General features: G+C 37.7%; 1 protein-coding gene across 1 annotated transcript; it reads left to right on the top strand.

Moving 5' to 3' along the window:
* Nucleotides 1-1,279: 1,279 nt before the first annotated feature.
* On the top strand, nucleotides 1,280-13,034 carry LOC137092128 (myelin-oligodendrocyte glycoprotein-like). Its single transcript, XM_067456399.1, has 6 exons — nucleotides 1,280-1,390; nucleotides 2,432-2,788; nucleotides 3,129-3,174; nucleotides 3,717-3,818; nucleotides 9,061-9,147; nucleotides 13,009-13,034. The coding sequence occupies exons 1-4, from the start codon at nucleotides 1,309-1,311 to the stop codon at nucleotides 3,814-3,816; spliced, it is 585 nt and encodes a 194-aa protein (XP_067312500.1). The 5' UTR covers nucleotides 1,280-1,308; the 3' UTR covers nucleotides 3,817-3,818; nucleotides 9,061-9,147; nucleotides 13,009-13,034.
* The last annotated feature ends 1,022 nt before the right edge of the window (nucleotides 13,035-14,056 follow it).

The raw sequence follows: 14,056 nt of genomic DNA, 5'->3' as shown, positions 1-14,056 counted from the left end.
GCATCTCATTATAAAGTTTGGGTTAGCTGGGACTTTTTTAATATAACTCTGATTTCATTCGCCTGACAGAAGAATGTATACACACTTAAGGGTGCCATCTTGTGACTGAAAAACACTTAATCACAACAGGTTACAATGGAAGACCTCAAGGGTTAGTTCACTCAAAAATAATAACAAACCCATGATTTCCTCACCATCAAGTCACGCTAGGTGTGTATGACATTCCTCTGTCAGACGAATAACATAAGAGTTATATTAAAAAAGTCCTGGCTAATCCAAACTTTATAATTGCAGCGATAGGTTTCTGTTTTTAAAGTCCATAAAAATGCATCTGTCTGTCAAATAACTAATAGGAGAGTTTGTGATCTGTTCTGTTCCTGCATGAGGCTTTCTCATCTTTTCCAATGAAAGATGGCATTAGGACACATTTTAGTAGTTTAATGGGATAGCGCATGGGCTCTATCTCAATTTTTTTATATACAATATAATCAAAGACATGCCTTATAAAATGATACATCTATGCTATAATTATTTATTTATTTATTTTTTACAGAGGTTTATTTCTGATGACGTTGATATGAATTGTTCCTTCTGTGGTACTCCTTTTGGTACTGTGAGGCTGTGACCTTACTATAGCCAAGCATTCTACGCATCTCTGGAAAAACAATATATTTTTTTGTGTTATATTTCCTGATATATCGTTAAAATATGAAAATGTTATTCTTGGTTATACACATTATGAAAGCGAAGATTTGGATGTTTATTCAATCTTATTTTCTTCCTGACCACAAATGTACATTTGGTAAGAGTAAGCCTTTCTTCAACCCTTTTTTGAAGATGTAAATTTCTTCCAAATAGAACGTTGTGAAAACTGAATATTTTAAAAAGGTATATTATGTAAATGCTCCCTGGCATATTATATATTATTCTGTATTTTTGTGTTCAGTAATAATAATAATAATAATAATAATAATAAGTACTTGATTGATTCTGCTTATTAACATCAGGTGTCACCACTAATGGTCAATCATCACTTATTTTATCTCATTGACTTAAGCACTATATACGTTATTGCTATTTTAATACTCTGTTTTAGTGTGGGCACATATATACACTGAGGGGTGTTAGTTTAAAAGGATTTTGCTGTCTACCTTTAAATTTCATGCATCATCTGACTGGAGTTACTGGACTCAGCCCTAACGGTAATGCAGAAGTGAAAGTAAAACTGAAAGTTAAAAGGAAGCGCTCGATCTGCCGCATTACAGGAGCAGCATTAATCAGCAGTAATATCTGCGATCATTTGCGGCCATGAATATTTTTAATTTCTTTCATTTGAAGATGCGTCTACCGAATTGTGTTTTGGTGTCAGTATTACTGATGATCGCTGATGGTAAGTTAGATCTCATTTATTCAGGGCCGTGTTTTGGGATGACTAGCTGTTCCATCTTTAACTCCTCTGTAAGATACATGCATTCTAAATAATACAATCAATCCAGTTTTTAATTCAATTGCGTGTTCTCTTAGATGAAAATACGTATATTCACACATATATATATATATATATATATATATATATATATATATATATATATATATATATATATATATATTCATATAACGGAGTACTTTTTTTTTTCCTATTTGAATTCATCATAAGGTAAGACTTTTCTTTTATTATTGTTTATTAATTTTTAATTGTTTTACATAGGGTTATTTTAACACTTTTACATTTTCACAGATGTCCCAGATCATCTAGCACTATAAAAGGGGCCTTTTCAGTCAAAGTATGTTCAATTTCAGAGTATGCAAAAAACAAACAAAAAAAGTATACTTATTTATAATTATTAACAAGTCAGAAGGGTCAATTTTTTGGAATAGTTTGTTAGGATATGACAATATTTGGCTGAGATACAACTATTTGAAAATCTGCAATCTTAGGGTGCAAAAAAGTCTAAATATTGAGAAAATCCCCTTTAAAGTTGTACAAATGAAGACCTTAGTAATGCATATAACTACTACTAAATTTATATATATATATATATATATATATATATATATATATATATATATATATATATATATATATGTATGTATATGTGTATGTAAGTATGTATGTATGTATGTATATATATATATATATATATATATATATATATATATATATATATATATATATATATATATATATATATATATATACGGTAGGAGCTTTACAAAAAATCTTAATAGAACATGATCTTTACTTTTCTTTAATGATTGTTGGCATAAAAGAAAAATGGATAATTTTGACCCATACAATGTATTGTTGGCTATTACCACAAATATACCCGTGCGACTTATGAGTGGTTTTGTGATCCAGGGTCTCATATCTAAACATAACTTATGTTTATTGTTGAATAGCCAAGTGTAATAAACTTTAATCATTTTATAGGCTTCACTGTGCGCGGTCCCTCTGCTCCTCTGGTTGCTCCTCTGGGATCTTCAGTGGTTTTGTCCTGTTATGTTGATAAACCTTTACCAATGGAGGGTCTGGAGGTGAAATGGAGAAGAACAGACTCAGATGCAGATTCAGAGACTGTAGTTCATTTGTTTCTGGATGGTGATAGTCGACCAGAGACCCAGCATCAGGATTATCATAATAGAGCTCATTTCTTTACTGATCAGATTCAACATGGAAACTTCTCCCTCCGTCTGGACAATCTGAGAGCTGAAGATGAGGGAAATTACACATGTAAAGTTTACAGTCAGCAGGATTCTGGAGAGACTGAGGTTCAAATAAAAGCTATTGGTGAGTGAGAGACACTTAAATTCTGGTGTAAATTTTAATCAAATTACATAATTTGAGACAATAACATTGGTTATAGGGTTAATTTACCGCAAAATTATGTCATTAATTCCTCACCATCATGTTGTTCCAAACCCGTGAGACCTTCATTCATCTTCAGAACACAAATAAAGACATTTTTGACGATTCAAAATGATTTTGTTCTTGTCAGTGGAATGCACCACTAACAGTATTTTCCCGCTTACTCGACATGGGTAAATTGCAAGTGAGAATTTTTAAAAACTGAGTACTCAAATGTAATGGAGGAATCGTGACAGCCCTATATTTCTCTTTTTTTTTGCAGTAAGGGGTGATGAGAGAAACATGGTAGAGGACGCTAGCCTTTCATGGTATATCAACCAATTGTCGCAGAAATGTTAATTAAATGAACTGCTACTGCAACTAAAAATGGAGAGTAGAGATATTGAATATTTGTTGGCTTTTTTTTTTTTTTTTATCAAACTACTGATAAACAACAGCTACAAATTAAAAATGAAGACCCCATGCCAATAGGCTAAGCTAAGATATAGGCTACAGCATTCAGCTTCACAAAACATCCGAATGTGCTTTTTTTAACATGGACATTTAAATGTCAGAATGTCAAATATTGATGGGTGAATGAAATTATATGTATATTGTCTTGCTGTATGTGTGTCATTTGTTTTTACATTTTCTGTCTAAAGGTAACCCAAAAAGCCATTTTAAGCAGTAAAAAAAAAAAAAATCACTAAAATTGTGCCTCCTATTTTAAAACCCACTAACCACCACTGAAAGAAAGTAAAGTAGCTATTATTTCATCTCGACCACACAAACTCAAACTAGGGTAGGCCAAGGGTAACACTCAAGTAAATATACACCATAACTTACAGTAACTGATGTCTGTGTTTCACAGGTTTCTCTGGTCTACACATAATGGTGTTGATTCTCTGCATTTCTGCATCTGGATCAGCACTTCTGTTCTGCTGTCTGATCTACTGCACATCACAATATAAAGGTACAGATTTTTAAATTACTGTAGTCTAATTTTGAACTTTAAAATGTTGAGATAAGGCGAGAGATATACTGGATGTTCATAATGACAAAATATTAGCCTGGTTAAAACCAGACAATTCTCAGTAGTAACTGAGTTATGGTCTGGCAAAGCTCCATAGACAAATCATTTCCAAAGGGGCGTCACCATTTTAACCTTTTTAACCCAATTTTAACCCAACAGGCTGGGCCGTTGAGAACCCAAAATGTAGTAAATTTGCTATTCTGGGTTATTCTCGCTGGGTTTCTCCTGTGCATTAGCCTACTGTAAAACTAGACAATCATGAAAGAACAAATGAAGAATACATGTATAGACTGTTAAATAATAGTTTTTAATGCTTGTCAAAAGGTACAACACACAAATGTGTTAAAATTGGCAACATTGGTTGCGTTTACATGCACGTTCTTAAGGCGATTTTTGCCTACAATGAACATGGTCACGTAAACGCGGTAACCCGTTTTTGTTTACCGGAGTAAGGTCATAAACGGTGTGAGCATAAACTGGTCGGGACCATATACTGTAAAAAAAAATATGGACGTAGTGTCCGTGACGTCACCCGTAGTATTCCGATAAGCCGTTCTGAAGCTTAAAGGAACTGTATAAGAAATGTATTTCAATGAATCATAAAATGGCCCTGGTATGTTACTAATATTAAGAAATCATGTTAATTTCAAATACTTATATAACTGACAACAGTAGTCCGGCCAGGATATTGTCATTTAAAAGTTGTTGTTGTAGCCCTCAACTGATGTTGATGTTGACGTGTTGTGTTTTTGCCTGAAGCTCCACCCTCCACCTATCCACCTATCCACCAATCACAAAGTCAGTAGTGTTTCGGCACCCGGGTTGCCAGATCTGCTCTAGTTACTACAGCTGCAGCTACTATAGTTCCTGCTGGATCCTGCAGCCTATCTGGCAACCTCGAGTCAGGGGGAAGGGGAAGAGGGGATACACCGCTCTACAGTCAACAGTGATTGCAGTGCCAGTTTTGGCCACAATCTTACATACACTTCCTTTAAAGTAGAGATGAGCTGGGCGTTGCCATCTTGCGAGTGTGTCATAGCGCGTAAACCCTTGGATAACAGAAAATGGGCAAAAAGGCGGGATGCGGGCGGAGCTTAGGTGACGCAATAACTATAGACAACAGATAAATGGCTATCCACCTGTCACTCAAAGTAACCACGCCCTTAATTATGCATAACTTTAATAATAGATTTTATTTATAATGCACTTTTCATTCCGAAGAATCTCAAAGTGCATCAAAGGGGGGAAAAAATAACAAAAAATGAATAACAAGTAAAAATATAGAATACTACAAACAATCATACTACGAACAGAAACAGAGCTGATGGTGAACAGAAACCGAGCGGATGGTGAACAGAAAACAGCTGATGGTGGAAGTCTCTGTTAGCTGCGCAGCACACTGTGGTCCACTCCATGTTTTAAATTTCTCCCAGCGGCAGTGTGTCCGACTCCTGATGACATCGCCGAGGCACAACAGCTGAAGACCAGATGATGGGTCTTCATGACGATTCAAACGATGGGGATCGCCGCAGCACCATGCAGGAGGCAGAACATTTTTCCGGGCACTTCTGTGGACACACCGGGGTCGGCGCAGAAGTCCAAGCCGCTCCACGGCCGCAATGCAGGACGGAACAGCGGCGCAGCCGAGAGGCGGAACATCCCAACATCATGCCGGACGCCGATTACCATGGCCCAGATGACGCTAGCCCGGTGCAAACTTCAGCCACCATGCAGCTTAAGCCCAAGGGAGACCACCAGTGAGCAGTCGCGGCGAGAAACATCAAATGTCCTCCAAACCAGAACCAACCGCAGCAATTCAAACATAAACATCAGAGAAGCGGTGGAAAACGGCGAAACGACGAACAACGACCTCTCAGTGGCTGCCAGCAATCAGCAACAGCCCCAATTGTAGCTCTGACTGTTAGACTAGTCACAAACATAAGGAAATAAAATAAAATCTAAATCTAATAGTACATTAACATGATTTGTGGGTGGAGAAGCGGCGAACAGACAACGCCAGCGTCCTCTCCCCCAACTTTAAGGCTTTATATAACGTAAACGAATGAGTTATAAAAAAATTCACCCCCCCTCAGGGTTATTATAAAGGTCAAAATTTGCTATATAGGCAAAAACCACAATTTGTACCAGGCTGTAAACATGTTTTTTTCTGCTGTAAAGTTGAGAGTTTTAACATGGGGCTCAATGAGATTCTGCTCCCTTCTAGAGACCTAGTGGCCAGTCGATGAATTGCAGTTTACATTACTTCCGTTTTGTTTTCAAGAGAGATCGCGGGAGATTGCCGCTTGGTCGGGACAGGTAGTTTTTTGCGTCTTACCTCGATTTCGTGCTGCATGTAAGCGCATCATGTGATAGATGACAAAAACGCAAACTTAGAGCAGATTTAAATGCACCTAGACAGAGCGAGCAAGTGTTTTGCATAAAATAAGTACATATATCACACACGCAGACTCTTTTAAGACCCAGAAAACTATAAAGATGTGTTATTCTCATCTCATGCAGCAGATGTAGAAGAGGTTCAGTCAAAACGCTGCAACTGCATGAGGATAATATGAGCCATAAATCTCCCGCTGACACGGTGCATACTTTATTTAACATCACAACTGACGTAGCATTTGAAAAACTCTGGTCAGATACGGATATTATTATTTTTGATGTCCCTACAAGGAAATAACATGGTTATTAATAAAGTCATGTAAACGCGGTTTACTTGCATTGTCAGTTTACTGGTTTGCATACAAACAGGGAAAACTGATGATTTCAATAAGCTGATTTTTTTAAAAGTTATCAGCTTAATGGTGTGCATGTAAACGTACCCAATGACAACTACAAACCTGATATATTCTGTCATTTTCTTCATGTTAAATCAGACTTTTATTTTGACAGGTTGCCGTGACCTTTGATTGTCTGTGTTCGAGATATGACAGTTTCCCCAAATGAAATGCTAAATTGTCACGAAGTGACGGTTTATGCGTTCATGTCCTCAAATAGTAACACAGCTGAAGCTAAAAAGACAGTGAGCGAGTATCGCATGCATGCGCGCCCCAGCTGAGAGATGACCTCATGGTCTTGGTAGATGGTCCAACCTTAACATATTTCCCTGTACTCTTTTTAGGTATTTGAAACAATGAAGGTGAGCTCATTTCTAAAGCACGTCCTTAGAGCACATTATTTACTGAGAGTGAAGAAAGAAAAGTGTGTGGAATTTCCTTAAATGTACAAAGTCTGGGTGTGTTTTATGTAAATTACTTACCTCTGGACAATAGGTTACTAATTTAGAATACTCCAAATTTATCAACATTAGAACAAGGTTAAAAATAAATTAATGCGCATACACGTGTTGTGATATATTGTTCTGTGAGTTTGAGGCCACACATTGGTGATTATAGCTCTGCATAGGTTGTTGTATATGTTAGACTGAGCAGCAATAGTGTTTGAGAAACCTTATTTTTGCAATTCCTTGCTCCTGGCAGAGCAGTATAATATGATTCACATTCCGATTCATATGTAGGCTTGTGTTTCCGAGGCCTTGGGTGAATGCGGTACTGGGGCTTTTGGGTGACTGGCTAATCAAAAGAATTTGGTACCGTAAATGAGAACAATCCAATCTTTACGGCTGAGATTCAGATGGAAACTTCTCCCTCCATCTGGACAATCTGAGAGCTAACCAGGATTCTGTCGTTTTAGTTGAGATAAATTTGAAACTGGTTAAGTGAATAGATGCATAAATGCAACTGAACATACTATAGCACATAGATTTATAACAAATCAACAACTAAATCTCTAACATGTATGTTTTTTTATTTTATTTTAATATTTAATTATGCTGATAATGACAATTGCTAATAAATGTTTCAATAAAATATATATATAGGGTGACCCCCGAATAGTCGAAGATTCGATGCATCGATATGCAGAGCCGGATTCAACCACCGATCTCACGGTTGAATCTTCACAGGTGATATGAAACGAGGATCATACCATTTTGGCAGTGTGGGGGTGCTCAATATTTTAAAGACGTGGCGCGGTGCTGAGCGCCACTGAGCTTCGTGTCCGTTGTGTGTGACCCCTTTAAGGGCACTGAGCTTCACACTGCGCCTCTAAAATTCGAACACATTCAATGAGTGTACACACCGCCGGCGGCATTCGGTGCCTGTCCGCGGCAACTCAGGAAGTTGTTTAAAATCCTGCCGCGCCACAGAGCTCCTTTCAACGTTTTATATAAAATTTATATTCCGTCAAATTGTCAATGGACATACTTATTTCACCCTGTGGTACAAGATACACTCATTGTGCAGCTCTTCTGCCAGAAGTCGATTAAAAATGTAGCTGTTCGCGTCTGGTGGTGGTGTGAGATCCTGAGACGCGGCGCTGAGCTTCAAGTCCGGTGTGCAACCCCCTTTAGGCTCAATCGTCTTAAGAACGAGCATGTAAACGCACTCAAAGTGGTCTTTTCCATGTTAGGCAGGTTTTTTTTTTTTTTTTTTAGGTTTATTTAACAAAATGTTCTTTTATATATGTGTGTGATATTCTGTTCTGATTTCGATCATGGCTTTAACTTGTTATGAGAAAAACACTTTATTTTATGGTTCAGTTATTAACTATTAACTAGTTGCTTATTAGCATGCATATTCCTAGGATATTGGCTGTTTATTAGTACAAAGCTCATATTAATGGCTTATTCTGCATGACCTTATTCTACATCCCTTAATCCTACCCAATACCTAAACTTAAATGCTACAAAACTACATTACTAACTATTAATAAGCAGTAAATTAGGAGTTTGAGACAAGTCGTAGTTAATAGTGAATGTGTTCCCCATAATAGTGTTACCAAAAAACTTTTATGAATGTTTATCCACCATATTATCTTTTATTTAAACCTAAATAAGAAAGCCATTGTCAGTTGGCAGGCAGTTTTGACAACTTTATTTAAAGTTGTTGCTGTGTGCAGTGTGTAAAGGAAAATAAAAATAGTTTTAACCTCCTGCTGACTAGTGTCTCTCCCGACCCATTCACACACACACACACACACACACACACATAGATGATTCGACTATTGGTCGACCATAGAAAGATTCGACAATTCTCATTTGAATGTGTAATTCCTTAGTCGAGGGCACCCCTAGTGTATAACAATATATTTTTTTGTCTTTTCTCTTTAGATCTAGTGTTCTTTCTTCATCTGTTTCTGGTCGTCTGTCCAAATATGATCATGTTTCTTGCTTTTGTCTTCTGGGGTGTTTCTGAAGGTGGGTGTTTAATTGCTGAATGAAAATCAATGCATCAGCCCAGCTAACAGTTTTTTGTTATAAGAACATTCTCCAGGGGCCGTATTCACAAAACATCTTAAGTCTAAAAGTAGCTCCTAACTTTCCGATTTAGGAGAAACTCTGTCAGTCCTAATTTTAGGACTCCTAAATTTTTGGTCTAAGAGTATTTCACAAAGCATTACTAACACTATAACACTAAAACTAGCTCCTAAATCCATGAAACGCTAGGAGGAGTCAAGAGGACTCCTAAGTCACCAAATTACAAACAATTATATTGGCTGTTGCCGCAATCCGACCAAAGACACTATACAATATTGGGGCAATAGTTATAATAAATGTAGGCCTATTTTTAATTTTAAAAAATAAAAAATTGTCAGGTTACCTGTGGCAGTTTTTTTACGAGTTTACACATAAAAATTATTTGAATAGTGTAAAAAAATATAAGTGTCTTGTCAGACACAGAGGTAAGTGCAATGTGAAACAGTGTATTAAACAGAGGTATCGGAAGCAAGCTGAACACAGGAGGATATCTTCAAACGTAGAACACTTGATGATGATGATGATGACAGTTTACTTTCCTTTGTAGACAGGGAGGACGAGGAAGACGATGAAGACGAGGCAGGAAATGAAGACGATGATAAAGATAAGTCATCCACAGGTTAGTAGACGCAGGTAACAGTCAGGGGTTCGGTACAAGACCTGGGCGTACTTGGCCCAGGATTAAAATAGTCTCCAACACTCCTGGTTTCGATGGCAGTAAACCCTCAGGAATCTCCCGACTTCCTGGATCTTACGCTCAGTCTAGCCATTCGTTTGTTGATCCCCGGAGGATAGTCTGACAGATACTCCTAAGTGATGGAAGAAGGCTGACCAGACTTGGGATATGAACTATGGTCCATGGTCGGATACGATGAAAGAGGGAGCCCAAAGTGACCGAAAACGTTTTGGAAGAGTGCCTCCGCCGTTTCCAAAGCGGTAGTTAACCCATTGAGGGGAATGAGCTTGCAGGTTCACGAGGACCAAGACACAGGTGAATTCTTGAGAAAGGGTGAGATCTGTCATGAAATCCACCCCAATGTGAGTCCAAGGGAGTTCAGGGATCAGCAGAGGCACTAGCTTCCCCTCAGGCAGTCTCCAAGGAGTATCCGCAATGGCGCACCCTTTAAAGAATCAGGAGATATACTGAGGCATGGAGTGCCACCAGGGAGCAGGGTTTTGGGTGTTCTCCTGTTGGATCTGTTGATGGATGGCCCACTGAGCAGGACAGACGAACATGGCTGGAGGGAGAATGGTGTCAGGGTTTTCAGCATCAGGATCCGCTTGATATAGTTGAGATAAAGCTTCCTCCAGCCAATGTCTCCATTCCCCCAGGGCGAGCTTGATAGCCAGGAGTTCCCGATTACCAATATCATAATTCTGCTCCGCCGGGGATAGCTTCTTCGAGAAGAAGGTGCATGGATGGAGTCATGAGGGTTGCCCCTGCCGCTGTGACAGCACCGCTCCGACCCCGGTAGAGGAGGCATCCATCTCCATGATGAACTGGTGGTTAGGATCTGGATGGACCAGGATTGGAGCAGTCTGGAAGGCGAGCTTCAACTGATGGAAGGCTTCCTTGGCAGATGTGTTCCAGGACAGAGACTTGGGCCGGTTCTTTAACAGGGAGGTGAGGGGTGAGCTGAGCAGACTGTAGTTGTGGAAAAAGCATCGGTAGAAGTTGGTAAATCACAGGAATCTCTGTAGTTCTTTGATGGTGTTGGGTAACGGCCAGTGAAGAATGGTGTCCTCCTTCCTCTGTTCCATCTTGATGCCGTGGTTGTCATTAATGTATCCTAGAAACTGGACTGAGGTGGTATGGAACTCAAACTTCTCCAACTTGAGATACAGGTGATGCTCACAAACTTTTTAGAGGACTTGGAGTACATGCTCTTCATGATAAGTATAGCATCTATGTAAACGATGACGGACCTATTCAGGAATTCACGGAAGACTTCGTTCATATATTTCTGGAAGACGGAAGGTGAGTCGGACAACCCATACGGTATCACCCGGTACTCGTAGTGCCTGGAATGGGTGATGAAGGCGGGTCTTCCACTCGTCACCCTGCGGGATGCAGATAAGGTTATAGGCACTCTTTAAGTCGAGCTTAGAGAAGATGGTTGCACCTAGGAGTTGTTCAAGGGCGGCAGGGACCAGTGGAAGGGGAAAACTGAATTTAAAGGTTTGGAAGTTGAGATGACTATAATCAATACACGGACGCAAGCCTCTTGCCTTTTTTGCCATCAAGAAGAAGCCCAAAGTGGCAGGGGAGGTAAATGATGGTCTTATGAACCCTTGTTGGAGCGCTTCTTACACGTACTCTTCCATGGCCTGCTGCTCTGGGATGGACAGTGGATAGATGCAGCCTTTGGGTAAGGTAGCCTCAGGCAGGAGGTCCCACAGTCCCATGGCCGATGAGGTGGAAGTTTGGTAGCCAACGGCTTACTGAAGACATCCTGGAAGGCCCGGTAAGCAGAAGGGATGGTTACATTGATGTAAGGCCGCCCAAATCGTCCCAATGGAGGATAACGATTGGTGGGTGAAGGTTGCTGCGCGTTTGTCTTTTCAGCGAGGAAAAGGGATTTTATTTCAATTCCTCATTATCTGACTCCATTTAATCATAATTTAGAATTTAGGTTAAAATGCCAATTGGTTACATGATCATTTATATTTAATAGTTTAACTACACATTTAATTATTCCGTTTAACCCTTGGTTGAAATTATGCTCGTCCGTAACCTGAATTATTCCAGAGCAAGTCAGAATCAATCAAAGTGTAACAATTTATTAACAGTCAGGTAAATGTATAATGGCAATTACATAATAAATTCAAAGGTAGCCTAAGCCATATAACATCAAATACTTTGAAGTAAGGAATGAAATACCTGACTTCTGAAAATTACATAATGCTGACTATCTTGAAACGTCCAGAATTACGGGCTGACCTGAATACAGGATCGAGCCCTGAGCTCTTTGCAACATTTCTTTAAATACCCAGATGCACAAACTCTTTCAAATGTAAACACGAGTTCACAATAGGAATTTGCATTAATCAAGTCCTATAGACTATATAGATAATGGCGATCAGCGATTGCTTTAGTTTGGCAAACCGAGTGTTGATGTCTAAATGTGTCTCAATGTCATACTGTCGAAAATTCTACACAAATAATCTGTGTTACAAGTTATGTTTATCAATTTGGATGACTTTATTACTTCTCAAAAAATGCTTCAAATTCAAAAGTAAACTACAGAAAAAACTACAGAAAAACTAGTTGTTAAAACCACTTTAAAGCAGTCCTTTTACTATTATAGGAGCCATGTTGATCTGCTTTATCAATGCAGAAATGTTTCTTAAAGCCTGCAAACATTGAAAAAGAAGCAACAAAAGTCAAGGGTCAAGAGCCCAATAAAGCAAATAATGATCGCCATGATACACCTCAAACAAAACCTTTTCAAGTGCAAAATAATTGTATTTATATAGCATATTTACAACAACCGCTATGCTGACCAAAGTGCTTTACAGAAGAACAAGATTAAAAGAAAATGTAAAATGCATAAAACAATTAAAATAAGAGCACAGTTACCATAAAACAGGAAGACCACAACCAGAAACCGAAGCTCGGATATAAATTATCAATAGATAATATAAATTGTATGACATTTTTACACTCCCAGAATCAACACTGAATATTTGGAGAATGTTCTTCTGTTGTCTGTAATTTGTAATCTGTTAGCTGAGATATATTATTCAAATATAATACATGTTTGTGTAAAAAAGTAATTTTAATATCTGGTTTTGCTGCAGGGTCTCGTAACGAAACAGTCTGTTGCTGTGCTCTTTATTTTTTGAGACCCCTTATGTTCTTGAAGGCTGCTCCATATGTACATTTGTTCACAGGTAAGATTCATTTCTGATGATTTTCACATGTGTTTTAGTAGGCTGAGAATAAATTATGAACATTTTTACACTAATTATTTTATTGCCGATTGTGTTGGTGTGTTATATGATTGCAATGATTTTATATATTCTGTGTTACAGGCAAGAAGAAAAATTGGATTTTGTATTATTGTTATGATACAGAATATAATGTTTTCTCAGCTGTTGTTTGTTCAGGTAAACAGATCCAAATGTCAAAACAGCCATTGTCATAATGCATTACAGTGAACATAAACGGCTGATTAAAAAATACAATTTTAATGATGAATGAATCCATTCGAATGAATAATTTCCTGACGAATGAATAATTTGATTATTCTGCAGCAAATCTGAAACAATAACAACATGTTCATTTGATTTTTCTCTCATATTTTGTGTACCTATGATGAAAAATTACAGGCCTCTCATCTTTTTAAAGTGTGAGAACTTGCACAATTGGTGGCTAACTAAATACTTTATTTTTTGCCCTACTGTTTGTGTGTCCTTAAACTATCCTGGGACCCAGAAAAAAAAAGTTTTTCGAATTTTGTATTTTTTCATGTCATTAGATTGTTTAGAGCATAAGAAACAAATGGACACATATTTTTTTGGGAAAATTATATTTTATTCATATTTTATGATATGTCCTCTGTAGTTGACACCAGGACTCAGTTGTTAATTTTTTTTAATGAAATGAAATTGCATGTATAGGCCAAAACAATGGGATTTATTTTTAACTCACGAATACATTTTTAAGTTTCAGGATTTTTTTTAAAACAAACTTTTTTTAAAGATGATTCTGAGCTATGTTATAAAAGATATAACTGAATGCTTTGATATACCATCTTACTTTATGCAATATGTGGGTAAAATGGCCATACTTGGATTTTCCCATTCAATACAATGTATCGGTATATTGCATCTAATTTGCATATTA

This window comes from Pseudorasbora parva, chromosome 2 (assembly GCF_024679245.1).
Source record: "Pseudorasbora parva isolate DD20220531a chromosome 2, ASM2467924v1, whole genome shotgun sequence".
Lineage (NCBI taxonomy): Eukaryota > Metazoa > Chordata > Actinopteri > Cypriniformes > Gobionidae > Pseudorasbora > Pseudorasbora parva.
This window is presented reverse-complemented; position numbering and strand designations above follow the sequence as displayed.

What these genes read in the sequence shown, in the direction of transcription:
- LOC137092128 (XM_067456399.1), top strand. Translation starts at nt 1,309, where the DNA reads ATGAATATTTTTAATTTCTTTCATTTGAAGATGCGTCTACCGAATTGT. An exon ending in ATTACTGATGATCGCTGATG is followed by an intron (nt 1,391 to 2,431) that starts GTAAGTTAGATC and finishes ATCATTTTATAG; the next exon opens with GCTTCACTGTGCGCGGTCCC. An exon ending in GGTTCAAATAAAAGCTATTG is followed by an intron (nt 2,789 to 3,128) that starts GTGAGTGAGAGA and finishes TTTTTTTTGCAG; the next exon opens with TAAGGGGTGATGAGAGAAAC.